The sequence below is a fragment of the Sebastes fasciatus genome, chromosome 11, assembly GCF_043250625.1.
Source record: "Sebastes fasciatus isolate fSebFas1 chromosome 11, fSebFas1.pri, whole genome shotgun sequence".
NCBI classification, from domain to species: Eukaryota; Metazoa; Chordata; class Actinopteri; order Perciformes; family Sebastidae; genus Sebastes; species Sebastes fasciatus.
Genome location: NC_133805.1, coordinates 4,345,906 through 4,367,869, shown reverse-complemented (window position 1 = coordinate 4,367,869; position 21,964 = coordinate 4,345,906). Strand labels below are relative to the sequence as shown.

Below are 21,964 nucleotides of genomic sequence, written 5' to 3'. Positions count from 1 at the left end.
GTAGCTTTATATCCACCTGGCATCATTTGTCTCTCTTTTATAAGTCATTAAGAAGATTTGCTACCACCCGGTGAGTTCCTTCTTTTAACAAGCTTGTTCAGGTTCAGTCTGAAAGCCATCCAGAATTGTGATCTGTAGTATGGCACTACTGTATCCACACTACACGTTATAGTACTAACACAGCACCCGCACAGGAAATGTTTTTACTCACATTGTTTTTTTCAGATCGCCGTCACAGAAGAGAAACCAGACAATTTCAGTTCCTTTATCAGCCATCTTGATTTTTACTACAGAATAGGACCATTATGTGCCAAAGTGTCTGGCTGCGCAGACGACGATCCTTCCAGCCACCAGCTGAAGCTCACCAGCGTTGAGCTGATTTGCATTCTGACTGTGTTGACTATGTACAGTAGCTGCAAAGACGTTTTTTGTTTTCTAAAACAGCAACAAAAAGCTATAAGTATTTTCAAAAAGGTGCATTACTGTATCAGCCAGTCACTCCTGACCGTCTGAACCATGGATGTATAATAAGAACTGGATACCGGACCTCAAGATGGCGCCTATTCACTCCAATGAGAATTGCTCGGCTGGCACATACGCCAAAAACAGTATTCTAGCTTCCAGGTTTGCTTTTCTCGGCTCGAGGAAAGTTTTACAAATATTAAACCTCAATGGATCAAAAATTCATAATAGAAAGAGTCAGAATCAACCTTGTTTGCAGTTCGAGTTGTCCTGTCAACAGTTGTAAAGCCCTGACACACCAAGCTGACGGTCGGCCATCGGAAAGTTTGGTCTAGTTTTTGCAGTGTGTCCCGCAGCGTCAGCTCTAGTCTGCCCGTGTTGGAGTTTTTTTGGCCAATTCAGCATGTTGAATCGGCGGGGGAGCTCGTCAGTGAGAGAAATCACTCTAATTGGCTGTTCAGCTTAAACTAATTAGTGCACAAGAAGAGAAACGGAAGTGAGGAAAGCAAGCCGACGAGTAAAGTCAAGAGGACACACACAGAAGGCTCTTCTAGGTTCTAGGTTCATCTCATCTGATCATTCCAATACACGGATATTTTCACAGAATGAAAATGGTCTGCAAACGCCACTTTGTTTCATGTATGTATCATAACAACGGCTTGTATATCCGCCGTCCTCGGTCAAATTCAGACTACCGCCACCTGCTGGCATGGAGAGTTATTTCCTCTCACGCAGGCGCAGAACGTACATGGTAGTTGGTCGTCAGCTGTAGTCTTTGCGGTGTGTTCAAATGCAACTTGTCGGCCAAGAAAAAGACGACGTGAGGCGACGCAACAGTCGGCCTTCATCACCGCTAGTTGTTTGATGTCTGCTTGGTGTGTCTGGGCCTTTACAGACGTCTTTTTTACAGTGGTGGTTTCTGGTGACAATGCTTTTTGGACCACAGGGGGATTTTTTGCTGCAATACTGCGAGTGGCCACTGGAAGCAAGACTACAAGCAAGACTTATTATACATCCATGGTCTGACCTCTGAGCAGGACTGAGCTGTGACAAACAAGAAGAGAGCTACTCTTATGATAGCCGGTTTTAAAGTGTATTTTAGATGTTAAACTATGAATCTCAGGTGGCGAAGAAAATGTTGTGGAATTAAACTTAAGAAGAAAAATCCACTTTTAACACTGTTAAAAAAAAAACAGCTAACTGAAATGGACGACCAGCCAAACACAATTTAGACAATGTTTGTGTTGTCAAGTTATTTCCAGAAGCAGAAAATCTCAAAAATGTTTGAGAGACTCAAAAAAATAATGGTAAAAAAGATTTTAGCGTCAATTCCTCAAAATCAAAGAGTGAGGGCATCTCTCTTGTTCTGCACTAACATTTACCAATCATAGAAATCAGGAGATTTAAGTAAAGCAGAAAGTAAATGGCAAGTTATCACAGATTAACTCCTGAAAACTAACAAAATTGACGATATAAAACTAGTGGATTTTTCCTTTAAAGCATCAGACTGCCTTTCTTGTCCAAACATAAATCTGCTGTTAGTGGAACAGATTACATTACTCACTTATCTAACTCCTCAGTGTGTGTTACATCTCATCAGCGGCATAGAGGTTGTTTTTTCTCTTTTGGATGGCGAGGAATCGCTTCCACACAAATGTGTTGTGCGTATATTGGTGGCGGTACGTTAGAGAGCATGACAGATGCAGTAGACAGTCTGGGGGAGGTCAGACTAAATACTGACGGCCAGTAGACTCAAAAGGCGGCTTTTAAAAGTCTGTAATCTTATCTTTCATCGAGTCATTGCTCAGATCACGTTGGTTACAACATGTGACAAAAAGATTTTGTAAACTTTTTAAAGCCACCTTTTAAGCCTGCAGGATGCGAGTGTTTGGTGCTCCAAAGAGACAGACTTTGGATGGAGTTTCACCGTGACATGGAGGTCATTTCTCTTGCAGCAGCGCGGGGATGTTGATGTTCCAGCCGATGGCCTGCCGGTCGAAGCCACAGGTGAACAGGTTGCAGGAGGTGTTGTCTTCACACCAGGCGGAGCAGCACACCATCCGCCGGTGACCCTGAACCACGACAGACAACACAGCAGCAACTGTTAAACACTGAGGACATGTGAGGTGTTATGAAACATAGTAATCTGATTACAATATGCATATTTTTGACTAAATCTATATGCTTGTATGTATTTAATTTCTCCTTTTTTTGTCCTTTTCTTGTCTTTATTTTGCCGTATATGATACACAAAGATCCCTGGCCGGACTTTAAAGGAACAGTTTGTAACAGCTCGGGGGATCTATTAGCAGAAATGTAATATAATATTCAGAACTATGTTTTCTTTAGTGTATAATCACCTGAAACAAACAAAAACAACTTTTTTTCACCTGTTCTTAAGTCATAAACACAGGAAAGAAAACAATTTAGATCAGGCTTAGAAAATGGCCTCTCAGGGCTTCCGTAGATACCTCAGAAATAGCATTATCCAGTCAGCAGACATATCACCTATTAGTCAACTATTAAGTTTCAATTGTTTTCATTGATACTATTATACAGTGCAGATGAATGATGATGTTTTTCTAAATGTTAAGTCTCTATTTTAGAGTCATAGTCATAATGAATGGAAAGGTTTGTGTGCTGTGTATGGAAGCTGTGAGGGGCCAATCGGAGACCCTTCCTCCTCCACTGACTGACCTGTCTGTTGCTTCGTGGGAGTCGAGCCAGTCGCACCCCGGACATGTCGAACAGCCGGACCTGCCGATTGTCGTGAGGAAGAGCGATGATTTTCTGGCCCACCGACACGCTGATCCTGGACACAACAGCAGCAGGACGAAAGAGGTCAGATTTCAACTGCAACACATGCTGCTATACGATACACAATATACTATTACACATCTTGTTTACAGCTCACAGACCTGTTGACAGCGGAGTCGGTGCGGATGGTTGCTATGGGCGACCTCATGTTCTTCAGGTCCCACACTTTGACGGTTCGATCGTCGCTCCCAGACACCACGTTGTCGCCCACCGTGAACACAGCAGACGTCACCGTGCTGCCAAGGACAAGAACACAGGTTTGTTTAGACTGGAGGGAGGAGAAGGAAACCCTGAACATCTTAATTATTATGATGTTTTGTTTTAACCACATTTATTTAAAGTATGCAGTTGTAAATGGCAGCATTTCCCATTTAATACTTATTAAGCTGAATATTGAGTATATTGTTTTATACAGTAGAAGATTGCTTTTTTTTTCACGTGTTGCTGTTACAACTGATGTCTTATCGACCCCTAGTGGCACAAATAAAACCAACATGTAATTTAAATTGTAGTACATTTAAAATTTGTTCACTTAAATATAATAAATAAATAAATAATAAAGTAAGTTCAACAATAATAAATCAATGTCAAAAGAGATTAAAGCCATAACTGTAAAGCCATAGCTTACTACCAGTCCCACAATACACACCTCAAAACTTTCAAGTTACACTTATAGTTTTTAATTAAATTATCAATACTTCATTAGTGTGTGTGTGTGTGTGTGTGTGTGTGTGTGTGTGTGTGTGTGTGTGTGTGTGTGTGTGTCACACTGACTCAGTGTGTCCCTGGAACACGTTGACAGAGTGGATGGACGGGTCTCTGAAGTCCCACAGTCTGAAGGTGGTGTCTCTGGATGAGGTGACCACCAGGCGCTGGGTGGGGTGTGTGCAGCAGTGGGTCAGCTCCTGGTCATGGCCTGAACACACACACAATGTTAGCACAGAGAAATCTCAAGAAATCTCCAAAACTCCCTTTTAAAATGGCAAATTAAACTTTTTACATTTCTGACACAACATGTAAATAAATCAGCTTTAAAGATATCGGTAGGCATATTGAGAGTGTAACATTCCCTTCATCCTACCGGTGAGTGAGTGGACCAGCTCCGAGGTCTCCACATCGTACAGGTTGGCAGCTCGGTCCCAGGACGCCGTCACGACCTGTTTGCCCCCCACCAGCCAATCGGCGGCGATCACCACACCCTGATGGCTGCGCAGAGTCGTGGTCGCCATGCGGATAGAAGGGCAGTCGTTTGGACCCTCGACCTCGCCGTCGGCCTCATCTTTATCTGAAAAGTCCACGTCGTCTTCGCAGGGTGTCTGCTGCTGACGAAGGAATACAGTTTCAGAAACAACTATAAGATCTCCGCCAGGTGTGTCTCCCTCTCCGCTCCCAAACAAAGAAGAGTTCTCACTCCCGGCTCCCTTACGGTTTAGATGGCGGCGAAGATAACAAAAACGTATTGGGTATCATAACTTATCATAACATATTGGGTATGGAATTAATCTGCAAATGCTCCAATTCAAATTAGACCAAACTTTTCGATGGATGTCAGTTTTGTTTTGTTTTTTATGATTATTTTTGGGGCTTTTATGCCTTTTAAGCCTTTTAATGGAGAGCGACAGTGATAGATATGAAAGGGGGAGAGAGAGAGAGGATGACACGCAGCAAAGGGCCACAGGTCGGATTCGAACCCTGGGCCGCTGCAGCATGGACTGAGCCTTGCTACATGGGGCGCCTGCTCTACCAGGTGAGCTACCAGGTTACCCCGGATGTCAGTTTTTGAGCCACAACAAAGGCCAAAATGTGGCCTGCAACAGACTAGATAAGGGCTTGTTTTTAGCCTAGAAGATTGCCGGAAATGCCTTTTACTGTTGAAGCAGTTGTTGATCACTTGCTGCTCCTACCGGCAATAAAATAGGTTTTTCAAAAGTGTGAATCACTGTCAGATATGTTCAGACAAAATATTAAACTGATGGGTCCACTAGTATGCGAGATTAGTCGCGGACAGTCAGATACACACACATGATCGAACACATGATCTCCCCACAGGCTTGCGTTTGGCGGAGATAATAAAAGGTCCAAACTTAAAGTCAATCAGGCGCTCAGTAACACACACAAACAGGTTTGTGGTGCTGTTGATGCTTACACTGATATCAGCAACAGGCTGTGGAGTCGGCAGCTGCACCATGTATCTCCAGATGTGAGCTGTCTGGTCTCCAGAGGCTGAGGAGGAGAGGGACGAGACAGAAAGACTATTAGAGTCAAGACGACCCTTCCTGAAAACATCACCATAAGAAACAATGTCTGACTCTGGAGATTTTATTATTCCAGCTGTGGAAGCACTACAGCTGCTGCAAGTTAATAAATGTACAGGAAAAACCACCTGCTGTGTCTGCTACCACCGAGAGTTTTAAAGATGTTTTAGTTTTGGATCATTACCTGTTAGAGCCATCTGTTCAGTGGGGTGGAACTTGATGGAGTTGACTGCGGAGACAGAGACATAGATGCATCACGTCACACCATAATAGACACTGTTAACTCTGTCCTTCAATTTTCTGATGGTCGCTTCCAGTTTGCCTTTTCTGATGAGTTAAAAGGGAATTAATATATTCTGAGGAGAGTACTTAGTTTTCTAATGATGTGCTCAACATATATTGGATTCAGAAAACAGTCCTGTGTCTGTGAACACAGTATTAGTGAATTTAATTTGATCTATTCTTATAGATGTACTTTACATTTCTAACTGTACCTGATCCTTGATGGCCCATATATTTGAGGAGGCACTTTCCCGTCTCAATGCTCCACAGCATCGCAGAGTGGTCTGTTGAGACACAGTACAGGAAAAAAATATAAGATTTAGAGGGCATTTAGATTTAGAAAACATTTTAACTACTGTCTACATTCAACAGAGGTTATACAGTGCATGCCTGATGTATGCAGACTGTCTGAATACAGAGCTTCTGAAGTTAAATCTAGCATGAAATTAACCGCTTTCTCAGAGTGGATCGATAACTGTTAAATAAATAAAGATATTTAGATTTAGAAAACATTTTAACTAATGTCTACATTACATACAAATGGTTATACAGTGCATGCCTGATGTATACAGACTGTGAGTTTCTGAAGTTAAATCTAGCATGAAATTAACCGCTTTCTCAGCGTGGATCAATAGACGCTTAAAAAAAATATATTTAGATTTGTTAACAGTGTGAAAACCAGGAATACTGATATTAAATTTAAGAAAGAAACAAACAAATTATCCTTCAACATAAAGGAGTAGAGAGTCAGAGGTGGGACTAAGTCATTGTTTTGCAAGTCACAAGTCAAGTCCCAAATACTCCTAACCAAGTCTTAATGTACTCTTCACCAAATGTAATGCCATTTTAACAACAGAGTAACTGGCGCCGAGTGGCGTTCAGTAACGTAACGTTAGTTCTTCATGGTTTTCTCCTGCAACTTGATTGGATGCTTTAAAGTTAAAGTCCAAGTCGATTCTAAAGTCATCAAATATTAGACTCGACTCAAGTCCTAGTCATGTGACTCGAGTCCACACCTCTGAGAGTGAGCCAATGAAATGTGTTAGAGACAGAAAACAAAACATTAAGCCAGGAAGAAAACTCATTGTAGGAAGGAAATTGACAATGAAAATGAGTGAGATACCTGCAGATGCAGTACCGAGCACCACAGGCTGTGTCCGGGTTACGCTCAGGTCCCAGATGCCGTCTCTGTGGCCGACATACTCCCTGACCAGCTGGCACACCGCTCTGGACGTGGTCGCTTTGAAACTGGACACAATCTGACACCGACAACAAACTCACGTTAACACAGAAGGAAATCACGGTATTGAACCGATCCAGGGTTCCTACACACTTTACTCCTCAAAATGGCATCTTCTGCATCTGTTTGTTGGTATTAACACTGATCTATCAGTGATTTCAGCATTCCCACACGTCAAATTAGTGACTTTAAATGTCAATGAAATTGTATCAAATCAATTAATCCATGTTTTGCCTGGAAATGATCAAATTTAAATATTTCAGACTTTTGCAGAGCTGTGTAGGAACCCTGGTCTGATAGAGGGAGGGAGGGGGTCAGCAGAACTGAGGAGCTGCTCAGCAGGGTCCTTGTAGTATGCCAGTGCTAAGAAGCTTTGGTTATTCATATCAGTCCTGGGTTCAAGAGGTTTTACAAAAGAAAAAAAAAATGTATTGGTATTTGTTTTAAGCTCGTTTTCAGCACATGCTAGGGTGGGGTCGCCACCAATCTGATGCTCCAAGTGCTTTAAAACAAACACCACCAATGACCAGTCAACCCAGATCTGGTATCAACACAAATGCAGACACATTAAGTATCATTACTGCATTTATCATACCAAGATTACTATAAATGCAAAAACCGCAAAGAAAAATCTAGAAGGGGAAGAAGAGGGAGCAAAAAATACAGTGTTAAGGTGAGACAAGAAATTGATCAGTAATTATTATCAGTTGTATAAATGTTTGATCAAAGTGTTTACATTAAAGATGGGGATGATACAAACTGGACCCTCGGTTCGTTTTGGGAACAGACCACTAAATAAGTTCCAACTGAAAGGAAGCAGGAGAGCATAAAGACCGGCATCAACCATCTGAAAAATAAATCTCAGGCTACACATAGAACAGAGCAGATCCTTCAAATTTTTGATCTGTTAAAAATATATTAAAAAAATCAACAAATTATAGTCAAAATAAAACAGATAAAATTGACACTGTATGGAAAATACCATTGTTAAGCATGGTGGGAACCAGTGGTTGCTGGTTGTAAGCAAGCAGCACGGCAGATTCTCTTGTAAAAAAAACAAAACAGTTAAGTTACTGTTTGTCAGAAACGCAAATGAATGGTGACAACGTGAAAATGAACGCTAACTTTGGATGGACAGTAATTTGTGTACTGAGAGTGATGATGGATCCAGAACAAATGAAGCAACATGCTATATTAAAAAAAAAAAAAAGAAGCAACAGGGACAGGAAGGTTTAAGGAAACGCCAAGCACCGCAAAGAAATGAGCTGAGCGGCGAATCTAACGCACCCAGCAGGTTAAAGCTCTACAGTTTGTAGCTTCAGTGTGCAGTCTGCCATAGCCACATCAAGATTTTGCTTGTGTAACCTGGAATATTGGCTGATATAAGCTTATCACAGATATATTGGTACTGGTGTATATGTTGACTACTAAGTAAAAAGACAACCAGACGAGGCACAGGAAGTGCATTATTATCATACTGTCGGAGATGTGTTGGTGTTTTTGTTCCGCTGCTTTGCACGGAGCTGACACCCGCCCACCCGCTCGCGCTCCTCCCCGGCTCTCTGGAGCTCTGTATCCCGCTGTTGTCTGGCAAAGGCAGCGGTGCCAGCGGCACAAAAGGTCCCTGGGGACCGCCGGTACCATAACCTTTTATTTTGATGTAAATAAAAATGTACCCGACTTAATGAATATGTAGGATATTACTACTGACATTCATGTAATATTACCTCACAACGTCTGCTGTAGTAGACGTGGGTTTACTACGTGTTTATTTGCATATAGAGCGGGGAAGTGAGATCGGATCACAAGTAGTTACTCAAGACGTACTGTATGTGGAGACGCATTCTAATGCCAGGTGTGAACAGACATACTTAAAGCTGTCCACTTGTGATCCAATCACTCAGGTCGCATGTTACTGCCAGGTCCGAACAGGGACTAGTTCAAATTGGGATTATGGCAGGCTACTAGCGGTAGCCAGGTTGCTATCGCAAACGCCAGCAGCCAGAAAACGAACCAGGAGCCAAGACCGGCCAGAAACAAACATCTACGTTAGCTAGCATAGCTAGCGTTAGCCATGTTGCTAAAAATTGCTAATGCTAACACTAGCAGCCAGAAACATCTATGATTCATTGTCCGTTTGATAATCTCAACAAAGAACACATTTTCTTCCTGTGGCCTTTCTAAAAAATGAGCAGTGGTGAATCTTAGCCTACTATATTCTGTTATATTCCTGATCCGGTTTGTCTTTGCGACACCAACAATTATACCACTTGGGAACGCTAGCGGGGGAAGAGTTGCACTACATCTGATAAATCTCTCTTAACAGATACAACTAAAGAGGTATCAACTACTCTAATCTCAGTGAAAGTCTGTGTTAATCTTAAAAGGATTAAAAAAAAAAATAATAATAATTTGAAAAAGAAAAGCAAAATCTGATATGGCCGTGCACTTTTCAGCAGACCACACACTCTACATCGATTGAGCAATGATCTAAAGCAGCCAACAGATGCTCCTCTACCTTAACTATTTTATTAATCAAGGCACAAAAAGCATTTTGAGGTAACAGCTGCTTCATGTTAAAGATGTCTCCATAGTGTACCATTATGTGAATGCCGACAAGAAACTAAATGAAAGAGATGCAACTGAGGTGCAACTGAAAAAAGCCTGTTAGTGAGATAATAAAAGTTGTGTTTTATCTCACACCAGAAACTGATAGAAAAGCTCAAACTCCTACATTTGAATGACCAAGTCTCTTGGGGAAGGGGGAGTGTCGACCCCTTGGCTGGGCTGTTCATGCATATTGGCACACAAGGGGGAGAAAGCAACAAGTTACCCATGAGTCTCCACCCCACAACTCCCAACTGGTTACGCTGAAGTTGCGGGATCCACCTACTCTGGCATGGCAAGAGTTTGAACGCGGCTACGAGCAAAAAGGTGGGGGAAAAAACACAGCAATTCTTCTCTTTAACATTGAAAAGTCATGTGATGTACACTGACGAAAACACAATTTACCTTTAAATTCATTTTGTATTCTACATTCCCCTGATACAAGTCAACAGCTTACAAATCAACATTTTCTCAAAACATATACACACACCTATAATATCTACAACGACAATTTACAAATTTCTGGATCATAATTAAAAAAATAAACCGTATTACCTTGCTTGTGGAAGCCTTGTAGGTCGTCTTTAGTTTTTGTGACAGCTGGCTTGTGCTATGACTCGCTGTGTAATAAGAGAGAACAAGAGAGATCATGTAGACGTTTCACTATTTAAAATATTTTATACTCTTGAAATGCAAATGCCCATAAACACGAGGGGATAGTGAGATGTGTCCCACCTTTTGTTTTCAGTGCTCCTTTGGCTAAATCCGCCCCTTCGAAAGTCTGTCCTTCCGCGGCCAAACGATCGTTCAGCGTTTCGATTTCTCTGCGCACTGAGAGTCAAACAGATCACGTGTTAACAGACTGACAGCAATGAGACCGACTGCACTCTGCACTGCAACATTTAGCAGGTTTCAGCGCCGCCATGTTCAGTCCAGATTACTTGCCATGGAAGAGTAGGAGCTTATAAAAGCCTATCGGAGAGGCTCAGGTCTGACAAAAAAACACATTGTTGTGTCATTGTTAGCTGGCTAGCAAGTCTAGTATAAGATACTTGTTCCACGAACAGACATCATGGGAGATTCTGAAATTATCCTGCTTAAAAAGTCCTGCAATGGGCAGAAATCTATATAGACCGAGTGCCAGCATTGACACCAATGATGCTTCATGATGATCATGAACATTTTTAATTGATTATCAAAATAATTTGATCCACTAATCGATTAATCCACTAACCATTTCAGCCTTGTGTGTATGTGTGTGTACAGATGTATTAATGTGAAGTAAGTTGAGGCTGAAAAAAAAAAAAAATTTACAGAAAAAGCATAAAAGGGATGTGAATTTTCATATTGACTCAGCACGAATCCCTTCTCCAGTTTTTCTCCAATTACTTTATAGAAGTCACTATTTTTGATGAATTTTATTTAGCATATTCTTTATGTTCTCTTCAGCCCAGATGTCAAGCAAACATCAGTCCGCCCTCTCCTACTCATGTTAACCTGTCGTTCACCTGTGTCCATCTCAACAAATGCCGGATAGGCAGCCTGCCATTTGGAAACAGTCGTTTGGAAACAGTCCCGAGACCACCTTTTGCAAGTGTTCTCAGACCGGCTGTTTTGGTTCGCACCAGAGTACGATTACTGCGTTCACAACCGCCAAAACAAACCGCTCCAGAGTTTGATTAAAACTGACTAAATGTTGACTTGTGAAAGCGCCCTAAGAGACCTACTTTTATCAGACATTTTTTTCAGACATTTTTCAGATCTTTTTTTTCGAACATTTTTCAGATCTTTTTTTTCTGACATTTTTCAGATCTTTTTTTCCGGACATTTTTCAGATCTTTTTATTCGGACATTTTTTTAGATCTTTTTTTTCGGAAACTTTTTCAGACTTTTTTTTCAGCCATTTTTCAGATCTTTTTTTTCAGACTTTTTTTCAGCCATTTTTCAATCTTTTTTTTGGGACATTTTTTCACTTTTTTTTCGGACATTTTTTCAGACTTTTTTTTCAGACATTTTTCCGATCTTTTTTTTCTGACATTTTTCAGATCTTTTTTTCCGGACATTTTTCAGATCTTTTTTTTCTGACATTTTTCCGATCTTTTTTTCCGACTTTTTTTTCAGACCATTTTTCAGATCTTTTTTTTCAGACTTTTTTCAGAACTTTTTTTCAGACTTTTTTTGTCCGACATTTTTCAGATTTTTTTTTCAGACTTTTTTTTCGGACATTTTTCCAGAATTTTTTTCCGGATATTTTTTCAGATATTTTTTCAGAAATGTTTTTCAAACATTTTTCAGATATTTTTTTTCAGACATTTTTAGATATTTTTTTTCGGAAACTTTTTCAGACTTTTTTTTCGGAAACTTTTTCAGACATTTTTCAGACATTTTTCAGATATTTTTTTCAGACTTTTTCCCGACTTTTTTTTCGGACCATTTTTAGATCTCTTTTTTGGGACATTTTTTTCAGCCATTTTTCAGATATTTTTTTTCAGACTTTTTTTCAGACTTTTTTTTGGGACATTTTTTTAGGACATTTTTTCAGACATTTTTTCTGGATATTTTTTCAGAAATCTTTTTCAAACATTTTTCAGAAATTTTTTTAGATATTTTTTTTCGTAAACTTTTTCAGACATTTTTCAGATATTTTTTTCAGACTTTTTCCCGACTTTTTTTTCGGACCATTTTTAGATCTCTTTTTTCGGACATTTTTAGATCTCTTTTTTCGGACATTTTTTTCAGACATTTTTCAGATCTTTTTTTTTTCAGACTTTTTTCAGAACTTTTTTTCAGACTTTTTTTTGGGACATTTTTTCACTTTTTTTAGGACATTTTTTCAGACTTTTTTTTCAGACATTTTTCAGATCTTTTTTTTCAGACTTTTTGTTTTGGACATTTTTCAGATCTTTTTTTCCGGACATTTTTCAGATCTTTTTTTTCTGACATTTTTCAGATCTTTTTTTCCAACTTTTTTTTCAGACATTTTTCAGATCTTTTTTTCAGCTATTTTTCAGTCCAACATTTTTCAGATTGTTTTTTGGGACATTTTTTCAGATCTTTTTTTTCGGACTACTTTTTTGATCTTTTTTTTGGGACATTTTTTCAGACATTTTTTTCAGACATTTTTCAGATTTTTTGTTTTGGAAATTTTTCCAGAATTTTTTTTGGGACATTTTTTTAGACTTTTTTTCAGACATTTTTTCCGGATATTTTTTCAGATATTTTTTCTGGATATTTTTTCAGAAATCTTTTTCAAACATTTTTCAGATATTTTTTTTCAGAAATTTTTTTAGATATTTTTTTTCGTAAACTTTTTCAGACATTTTTCAGATATTTTTTTCAGACTTTTTCCCGACTTTTTTTTCGGACCATTTTTAGATCTCTTTTTTCGGACATTTTTAGATCTCTTTTTTCGGACATTTTTTTCAGACATTTTTCAGATCTTTTTTTTTTCAGACTTTTTTCAGAACTTTTTTTCAGACTTTTTTTTGGGACATTTTTTCACTTTTTTTAGGACATTTTTTCAGACTTTTTTTTCAGACATTTTTCAGATCTTTTTTTTCAGACTTTTTGTTTTGGACATTTTTCAGATCTTTTTTTCCGGACATTTTTCAGATCTTTTTTTTCTGACATTTTTCAGATCTTTTTTTCCAACTTTTTTTTCAGACATTTTTCAGATCTTTTTTTCAGCTATTTTTCAGTCCAACATTTTTCAGATTGTTTTTTGGGACATTTTTTCAGATCTTTTTTTTCGGACTACTTTTTTGATCTTTTTTTTGGGACATTTTTTCAGACATTTTTTTCAGACATTTTTCAGATTTTTTGTTTTGGAAATTTTTCCAGAATTTTTTTTGGGACATTTTTTTAGACTTTTTTTCAGACATTTTTTCCGGATATTTTTTCAGAAATTTTTTTCAAACAATTTTCAGATCTTTTTCCGACTTTTTTTTCGGCCGTTTTTTTAGATCTTTTTTTTCGGACATTTTTTCAGACATTTTTCTGATCTTTTTTTTGGGACATTTTTTTGACTTTTTTCGGACATTTTTTTAGACTTCTTTTTTAAATCTTTTTTTTCGGACATTGTTTTCGATCTCTTTTTTCGGATGTATGAGTAAAACTTTCTAACTTACATTCCAGGTTTTCTATGTAGAGGTTTTCAAACTCCCTCTCGATCTGACTGAACAGGTCCAGCAGATTGCTCCTCAGAGACAGAGGCAGTTTGGAGTCCTGCAGGGAAACAAAAGGAGGACATTAAACAACCTGGAAACATCAGTTTAGTGTGTGAGGCTGGTGCTTCACTTCAAATACTGAGTAAAGGACTCGTTTTAGTGTAAGTGTAGGGATGCAACTAACAACTATTTTCATTATCGATCTGCCAACTACTTTCTCAAATGATCATTTTGTTTATATGTCAAAAAATAGTGAAACATTTAGTTTCCCAGAGCCGGAGAAGGCGTGTTTATCTCACACCCAAATATGTTCTATTTAGTAACATTTATGACAAACAAAAGCAGCAAATCCTGACATTTGAAAAGCTATAACTGGTTAATGATTGGCGCTTTTTTTCTTGAAAAATTTTAATTGATTATAAAAAATAATTTGATCCACTAATCGATTAATCCACTAACCATTTCAGCCTTATGTGTATGTGTGTGTACAGATGTATTAATGTGAAATAGGTTGAGGCTGAAATATAAAAAAAAATTGACAGACAAAGCATAAAAGGGATGTGAATTTCTTAGCAGTCAAACCAATGAAGATTGTGAGCCCCTATTCTAGATCATTAGACCGTACTGTAACCTCAACACCATGGGTTCATCTCTTAAAATGCAAATATACAAAAAAACTTAAATACCGCCAACAGCAAACATATTACTGCAACAAAGCAGAAGAAAAAACTCTTATAACACAGTAAACACTTTGAGGAAGGAAATAAGAGTGAAATAATCAATAAAAGTATTCAGAGGTAAAAAGGTTACGGAGAACAGCAGATGTGTTGGCGTCTTACAAACGCCAGAATGTGTTTTTAGCACATGCTGTTGGCTTTAAGATGCAAACACAACATTGATTGTACCACCGTACAAATGTTTCAGATAAAAAAACTAATTATGGACAAGATCTCATTCATAATATTGATGAAAACAGGCCCATTTAAGTATTCAAAACTCACATATTGCTTGTGGTGCGATATGTACCATATACATGTCATATATGTATTGCAGTAGTGAGTAAACAGTTTTAACATTTCTGCAGTTAATAACATCATTTATTACAGACAGTCTGTGACAGGGTCGACAGCACAGACACAAACAGGAAGTGGGCCACGTCTCCTCGAGGCTATGTCCAATCATGATGAAACTGCTCAGTGTGTCTTTGTACCTGAGTGCAGTCGGTGTACTCTGCATAATGCACTCTTGCTTGGGCTGAATTGCTGCTCGCAGCCATATTTTCTAAAGCAATCAGTCAAGTGTGCTGCTCGCATTCACAGGCTGATGTTGGCAGCAGAAAGGTTTGTGCACACAGAATGAAAGCCTGAAGGAGAGGAAAGGCTGCAGCATGGAGAAAATGTACATATATGCATGTTGCATAAAGCCTTACATACACTGTCAACAGCTATAGATCAGATCAAAACTTAAAGTATGTGGAGCAACTTATTTTGGAGCGTTTGCTTGTTTTATTCGTTCAAGTTCATTTAAGCATGTGAGAGTAATTAAGACTGAACCAAATATCTGAAATGAGATGCCTGAAAATTTTAATTCTAAATCAACTACAGGACACAATACTAAAACACATTTATGTTTATAGGTAGGAGCGTGTAGATTCAGATATATGATAGAAGTCCCAAATGCTATAAAATCTTTGCATACACACCAGACTGATGCTCATATTTAGATAATTTCTTCCTGTGTTTATTTAAGGGAAATTACAATCCATTATCCACGTATTTTTGAGGATTATTATGATCGGTGACGACAACATTTTACTTTAAGAGGGTGCAACAAGATGACGTAATTAAAAAAGCACCAGTCAAACCTCCAAAGCTTTTTTCCACTCAGGTTTGTACATCAATTGATAATGCACTTGGAGAATATACCATATAATCATAGAGTCTGTAACAAATCTGACATCTGGAAATACAGCAAACAGTTGCAGACAAGTGTATCATGTTTAGTTAAATTTACAGAACTGGACATTTCTTTCTTCTCTCTCTCACCATCAACATCTCATAACGACAGGTTACTAAACTGTCCAGTGAATTAAAGAGAATCGCGTGATCTTGAGTTACAAGCCCTGATTTGTTTTGAAACTGAACGGTGTGGATGCAACTGCACTAAATACAAAATACAATCAAGTCTAATCTTTCACTTTAGAAAAAGAAAACCTACTGTGTTAGTGTGATTGAATCCTAAATGTTGCAGGAAAATCACATTTTAAAAAAGGGAAAGGATATATTGATTCGAAACAGAGAAATCACTCTCAGAACCACCTCCTCTAAATACTAATCAAACCTAAACTACACCAGTAAAGCTAGCTCTAAAACTATTTTGGGAGATACACTACTGTCTGAAACACTAGACACCTGAAACTTACCTCCATTCTGATGAGGGACTCCAGATTATCAGAGGACTGGGACCAGAGTGACAAAACAAAAAGTCATGAGGAAGAGATTACACTGTTTGCATCTCGTTTGGTTAGAAACAGCTTCTTGCAACTGGCCAAAATCCAGAATAACTCTACTGGTCACTGGGACTGGCAAGGTAGCAACTTTCATTTAGGATGTCAAGTGTCTTTACAAGTTGTCAAGAAACTAAAAAAGAATTATCTTCCTCTAAACATCGAGAGGAATATTCATGATTTAATAGTAGTATTCTACATATCTAGAAAAGTAAGAGTTCGTCATTTAATCCAGTGGTTCCCAAACTGGGGTCCGGGCCCCCCTTAGGGGGACGCCAAAGATCACAGGAGGGTGCGCCAGGATTTGTGAACCTCTCTTTTGGATTATTTTATAACAATAAAGGAGCACGCCACCAATTTTACATATGAAGCTCAGTTTATTTCAGTGTACTCGCAGAGTACTACAGAGCCTTTGAGTATAATGTCTTCTGTGGGGGACCTGAGGGGTCAATGTTGGCAACCTCAGTAGTGTTCAGGACGAACAAATTTACAGGTGAAAATCATAGACTGTCTAGAGAGCCAAAGTCCAGCCCCTTCCGTTGGATCCCATGAGACCTTATTTCTGAAAAAATTTGAACGGTAATCAACGAAGACACAAATATTTTTTCTTGATTCCGTTTGAATTGCGCCGTGAATCACACATATGATGTTTATCAATTTAAAACATAATTTTGCAAGTCAAGAAAGTCGCAGTTTGTCGTAAAACTGTTGACGTATCAGACTGTGAAAATACGTAATTAGAAAGACGACACACACAAAAGTGGCGTTTCCCAAAGATGGTTTCTGTCATTTTAGGTAGTTCTTATCACACTGATGTATGTTCAAGTGTTCATTTCCCTGATAAATTTGGTTTTCATTAGTTATTTGATGCTATAACAAGAGGGTGAGACGTCATGACTGGCAGCTTTGAGTCTCTCTCGCTGACAAGCTGCGGCCGTGCTTGGCTCGTGATTGGTTTGGGCGGGTGACCTCGATAACGCGGCTTCACCACCCGATCATTACTACGCAGTCTCTGGCTCCAAATGACGTTAAAATCTCAAGATGGCAGCTCCCGCGTCCGGGATGTTTTGGCTTTACTTCTGTACGGTGGTATGAAGTGGAGACGCATCATCCATCTTTATATAAAGTCTATGATAAAAATTCACCAAGCTTAAACTAAATAATATAAATAAGTGGAATATAGCCAGTCTTTGATTCAGTGGCTCTCACTACCTTTTTTTTCTTCTTCTTGGTTTCAGATCATTAACTCCAGGTCACTGTGTTTACCCAGCATCCCAGGAGACATTCAGTTCCTTATTAGCAAGCCAGATTGAAACCAGCAGGGCTCTCATTCCAGAGAACCAGGAACAAGCACCACCGATCTAACCGATCCACCTGAGCGAAGTGCAAAGCCTCTTCTGAATCCATCTGCTTTAACCACCAAGTTAAAATAACCTCATGGCATTCGTGTTGTAATTGTAGCACGCTTAAGCCGACAACAATATAAACCATTATGTGCCCTCTAAATGGTGGCATCAAAACCTAATTGGCTTAGGCTTACCACAAGAGTGCTTACGGGTGCCAACAGCAATGGCAGCACAGCAAGCTAATGATGGCAGACAGGAGTGTCGTTTGACACTTCCAGAGGAGCAGCTGGAAGTGGTTGTTACCTAGACATTTAGACTTTTAAATACTAGTTTTTTTGTGTATTTTTAGTTGTGTAAATGGTCACCTGTCCCTCCAGCATGTCTCTCTGCAGGCCGGAGCGCTCCTGCTCGGTGCTGTTGGTCCTGCGGATGGACAGGCTGTGGGACTTCCTCTTCTGCTTGGCCTGGCGGGCGGCGGCACTGCTCCCACTCTCCACCGGCATCCCTCCTTTCAAAGCTGAGGTAACCAGTCTGAAAGCACAAAATCACAGGAAAGAAGGTGACCAACGGGCAAGAGAACAAATCCTGGTGGAAATAATCTGGGTGTGAATCCTTCACTCAAAAACTACACTCAGTGGAAAACATAAAGACGGCTGTGTTGCACTTGGCAGTGGTTGTATTTGGCAGCTTCCTCGTGTGAATGTGTGAGATGACAAAGCGAATGAGTGTGAAGCAGAGTGGGTACCTTAAGGTGAAACATGAGTGATTACTGGAACAGAAACTGAGACGTGTGGAACAATATCAGAACCTTTTTCTTCCTATATTTTTGCTGGAGAAAGCTGAAATGTTCAGCTATGTGGCAACAAAACACCTCTACCAAATCTAGTTAATATTCATCACATTGGACAGACATTTTAAACAGGCATTTAAATGTTTTAATACGGCTGCAATAAATCATTATTTTCAGTGAACAACCACGATAAGTTCGTAGAGCCCATGTTAACATCTTCAAATAGCTTGTTTTAACAAACACAATATAAATTAAAGATATTCAACTTAAGGATGCAACTAACGATTATCTTTATTTATTCTTTTAATTAATAGATTAATTGTTTGGTCTATAAAATGTCAGACAATTTCAGAGCCCATGGTGTTACATCAGATGTCTTGTTTTGTTCAACCAACTGCCAAAACCCCCAAAATATTCAGATTACTATCATTGCCTATTTTGGATACATACTTATATATATATATATATATATATATATATATGTACATATATATATATATATATAAAATAAAAGTAAATAAATAACGAAGCATTCGAATAGTGATTTGGAGGATGAATACCATGGCAACGCTTTGAAGCTTTGAGCCCTAAAATATACTGTTATTCCGTTAATATATGGACGGCCCACCCAAGGTACAGTCTACGTGTGAGAAACACTGCTCATGTTTCTAATGGTTTTTACATCATTTATGTTTCACAAAACAAATATATTTTTAAGAGCTGTACTGAAGTACTGAAACACTGTTCTTATTGAGTAGTTGAGTTGTAGAGCAGATAAAAGGCTTTTGAAGCAGTTATTTAAAAGAAATAAATATTTTTCATGGGAAGGAAGGTTATATTAAAGGTTGTTTCATTCAAAGACAGTGTAATGAAATGCTGGATGGCTTTAAAAGAGCTCAGTTTCAGACAGAGGGTAAATACCGGCATATTCTGGCAGACAGTAAGAGGAAAATAAAGTTTTTTTGAACATTACAGCATGTAAACATGTTCTAGTAGAAACACAAAATACAAGTATGAACCTGAAAATGAGCACGATATGGGACCTTTAAAAGAAATAAATATTTTTCATGGGAAGGAAGGTTATATTAAAGGTCGTTTCATTCAAAGACAATGTAATGAAATGCTGAATGACTTTAAAACAGCTCAGTTGTTTTTTATTTATTTATATAATGAAGAGGTGTTTGTTTCCCTGGCACAAAAGGGGCACAGTAAAAACAAAATAAACATCTGTTTAGGCCAAATTGTTATTTTAATCATTGGTATCTGTGCATCCCTAGTAACTGGAGTTAAATAATTATTTCACACAAAAAGCCTGTAGGTTGTAAGTTGTCATACTATACTATGTATGTATCATAATACCTGTTAAAAGGACTGTAAATCTCTTCTTACAATGACACACAAGACTCAGCTCATCAGAGTATCAGGATGGAGGGAGTCATTTTTTTGGATGCTCCTATATCACAGTTTAGTTATGACACAACATAAGCCTAGCTCCAGCTGTCACTAATCTTTTGCCCTTGAGTTGACATAAGAAGATCTCTGGACACATGAATCAGGTGGTTTTCTTTCTACCACCAGCCAGCCTTTTTTAACCAGTAAAGAAAGAACATTACTGCTTCTGTTAAAAGTCTCTTTGTGCTGAATAAAGAGACTGCCTTGTTTAGCTGTCAGACACCTAACTAACTAAGGCTGGTAGTTAGTTCCTCTAGCTGTCTGAGGGCAATGAAGAAAAACAACATTTACCCTGTATTTGGCAGGTGGCAGGTGCTAATTTCATTCCCTGCACACAGGACTCAGCTCATCAGAGTATCAGGATGAAGGGAGTCATTGTTGTGGATGCTCATATATCACAGTTTAGTTATGACACAAGATAAGCCTGGCTCCAGCTGTCACAAATCTTTTGCCCTTGAGGAGACATAAGAATGTCTCTGGACACATGAATCAGGTGGTTTTCTCTCTATCACCAGCCTGCCTTTTTTAACCAGTAGAATAGAATAGAATAGAAAGCTTTATTGTCATTGTATTAAATACAACGAGATTCAAAGTTTGCCACTTCTGGTCAGTGCTTTAAAACAAATACTTGACAAGACTAAACGAGGCAGATAAAACATATAACAGGTCAAACACACACGCAGTTATAAAGCAAATAAAACAGGTAAAGTAGATGTAATAAATACATATAAACAAGTGTTACACTAGAAGTATAAAATATAAAAATAGATGTAATGTAAGCAGAGGTAATTGCACTTGTAAAATAGGTAAAATAGATGTAATAAATAAATATAAACAGAAGTGTTACACAAGAAGTATAAAATATAAAAATAGATGTAATGTAAACAGAGGTAATTGCACTTGTAAAATAGGTAGGGTATATGTAATAAATAAAATGTAAACAAAGGTAGTTGCACTTGAGGTGTATATTGCATCAAGGATATATTGCACAGACAAATGTATTCACATTCAGTGTATTAATATTGCACAGACAAGAAAGATCATTACTGCATCTGTTAAAAGTCTCTATGTGTTTCTATGTGCTGTTTAGCTGTCAGACACCTAACTAACTAAAGCTGGTAGCTAGTTCCTCCTGCTGTCTGAGGGCAATGAAGAAAAACAACATTTAGGCTCCATTGAATTGCTGCACATTTGGAGGAAAAATACAAAACCTGAGGAGTGAATACAATCCCCTGACAGTACGTGAAGGTGAACAAGTGTAGAGACAATGTTATTCGTATTACAGCTGCACCGTTAAACACCGTTACACAGCGTTACACAGCGTTAAACACCGTTACACAGCGTTAAACACCGTTAAACACCGTTTCACACCGTTAAACACCGTTAAACACCGTTACACAGCTTTAAACAGCGTTAAACAGCGTTACACCGCGTTAAACACCGTTACACAGCGTTAAACAGCGTCCAGCTCAGCAGAGCAGAGCGACCGTTATTATCCTCCGTTAGCTAGCAGGCTAACATGCTAACAGGCTAACGGTCAACACAACCAGCCCAATAAAAACACGGAGATACAACTCACCAGAAAGTCTACACACACACAGTTTTATTCCGGGATATTGTGGGATGTGTCGTCGTTTCTAACATGTTCTTCAAGGTGTGAGAAAGCAGCAGCAGCAGCAGGTTTAGTCCAGAGAACCGTGTTGACAGTTGACTGAAGATCCGCTAAGTGACGTCACGACACATAACGAAGCCAATTCCGGCGCCAGGGTTTTTCACAATAAAAGACGATTGACGACAGCGTAAAAGACCATAGTCCATTCACAAATGGTTAGTTTCTTGTTTTCTTGGGTGTTTTCACCATGGTTATTACATGACAGCATTTGAAACAATTAACTTAGTTTTAAATGGCGTCTTCCTCTGAATTCGGCTTATTAAGAACTTACCAAAGCGCTTCAAATTAGGAAATAATACTACTAATAATAATAATACTAATACTACAACTACTACTACTACTACTACTACTGCTACTACTAATAGTTAC

The 21,964-nt window shown here is 38.6% G+C and overlaps 1 protein-coding gene across 2 annotated transcripts; it reads right to left on the bottom strand.

The window, feature by feature from the left end:
- Positions 1–710: 710 nt before the first annotated feature.
- LOC141776443 (WD repeat-containing protein 37) lies at positions 711–21,651 on the bottom strand. 2 transcript variants are annotated; one of them, XM_074650052.1, is made up of 14 exons: positions 21,503–21,651; positions 18,047–18,212; positions 13,791–13,887; positions 10,399–10,494; positions 10,219–10,283; positions 6,940–7,075; positions 6,029–6,100; positions 5,719–5,763; positions 5,426–5,502; positions 4,361–4,598; positions 4,054–4,195; positions 3,381–3,515; positions 3,160–3,274; positions 711–2,534 (listed from the first exon to the last, which is right to left on the bottom strand). In XM_074650052.1, the coding sequence occupies exons 2-14, from the start codon at positions 18,182–18,184 to the stop codon at positions 2,403–2,405; spliced, it is 1,488 nt and encodes a 495-aa protein (XP_074506153.1). In that variant the 5' UTR covers positions 18,185–18,212; positions 21,503–21,651; the 3' UTR covers positions 711–2,402. The 2 variants fall into 2 exon arrangements, with proteins under 2 accessions (XP_074506153.1, XP_074506152.1); XM_074650051.1 differs by having other exon boundaries at positions 4,361–4,601; positions 21,503–21,644.
- Between the last annotated feature and the right edge of the window lie 313 nt (positions 21,652–21,964).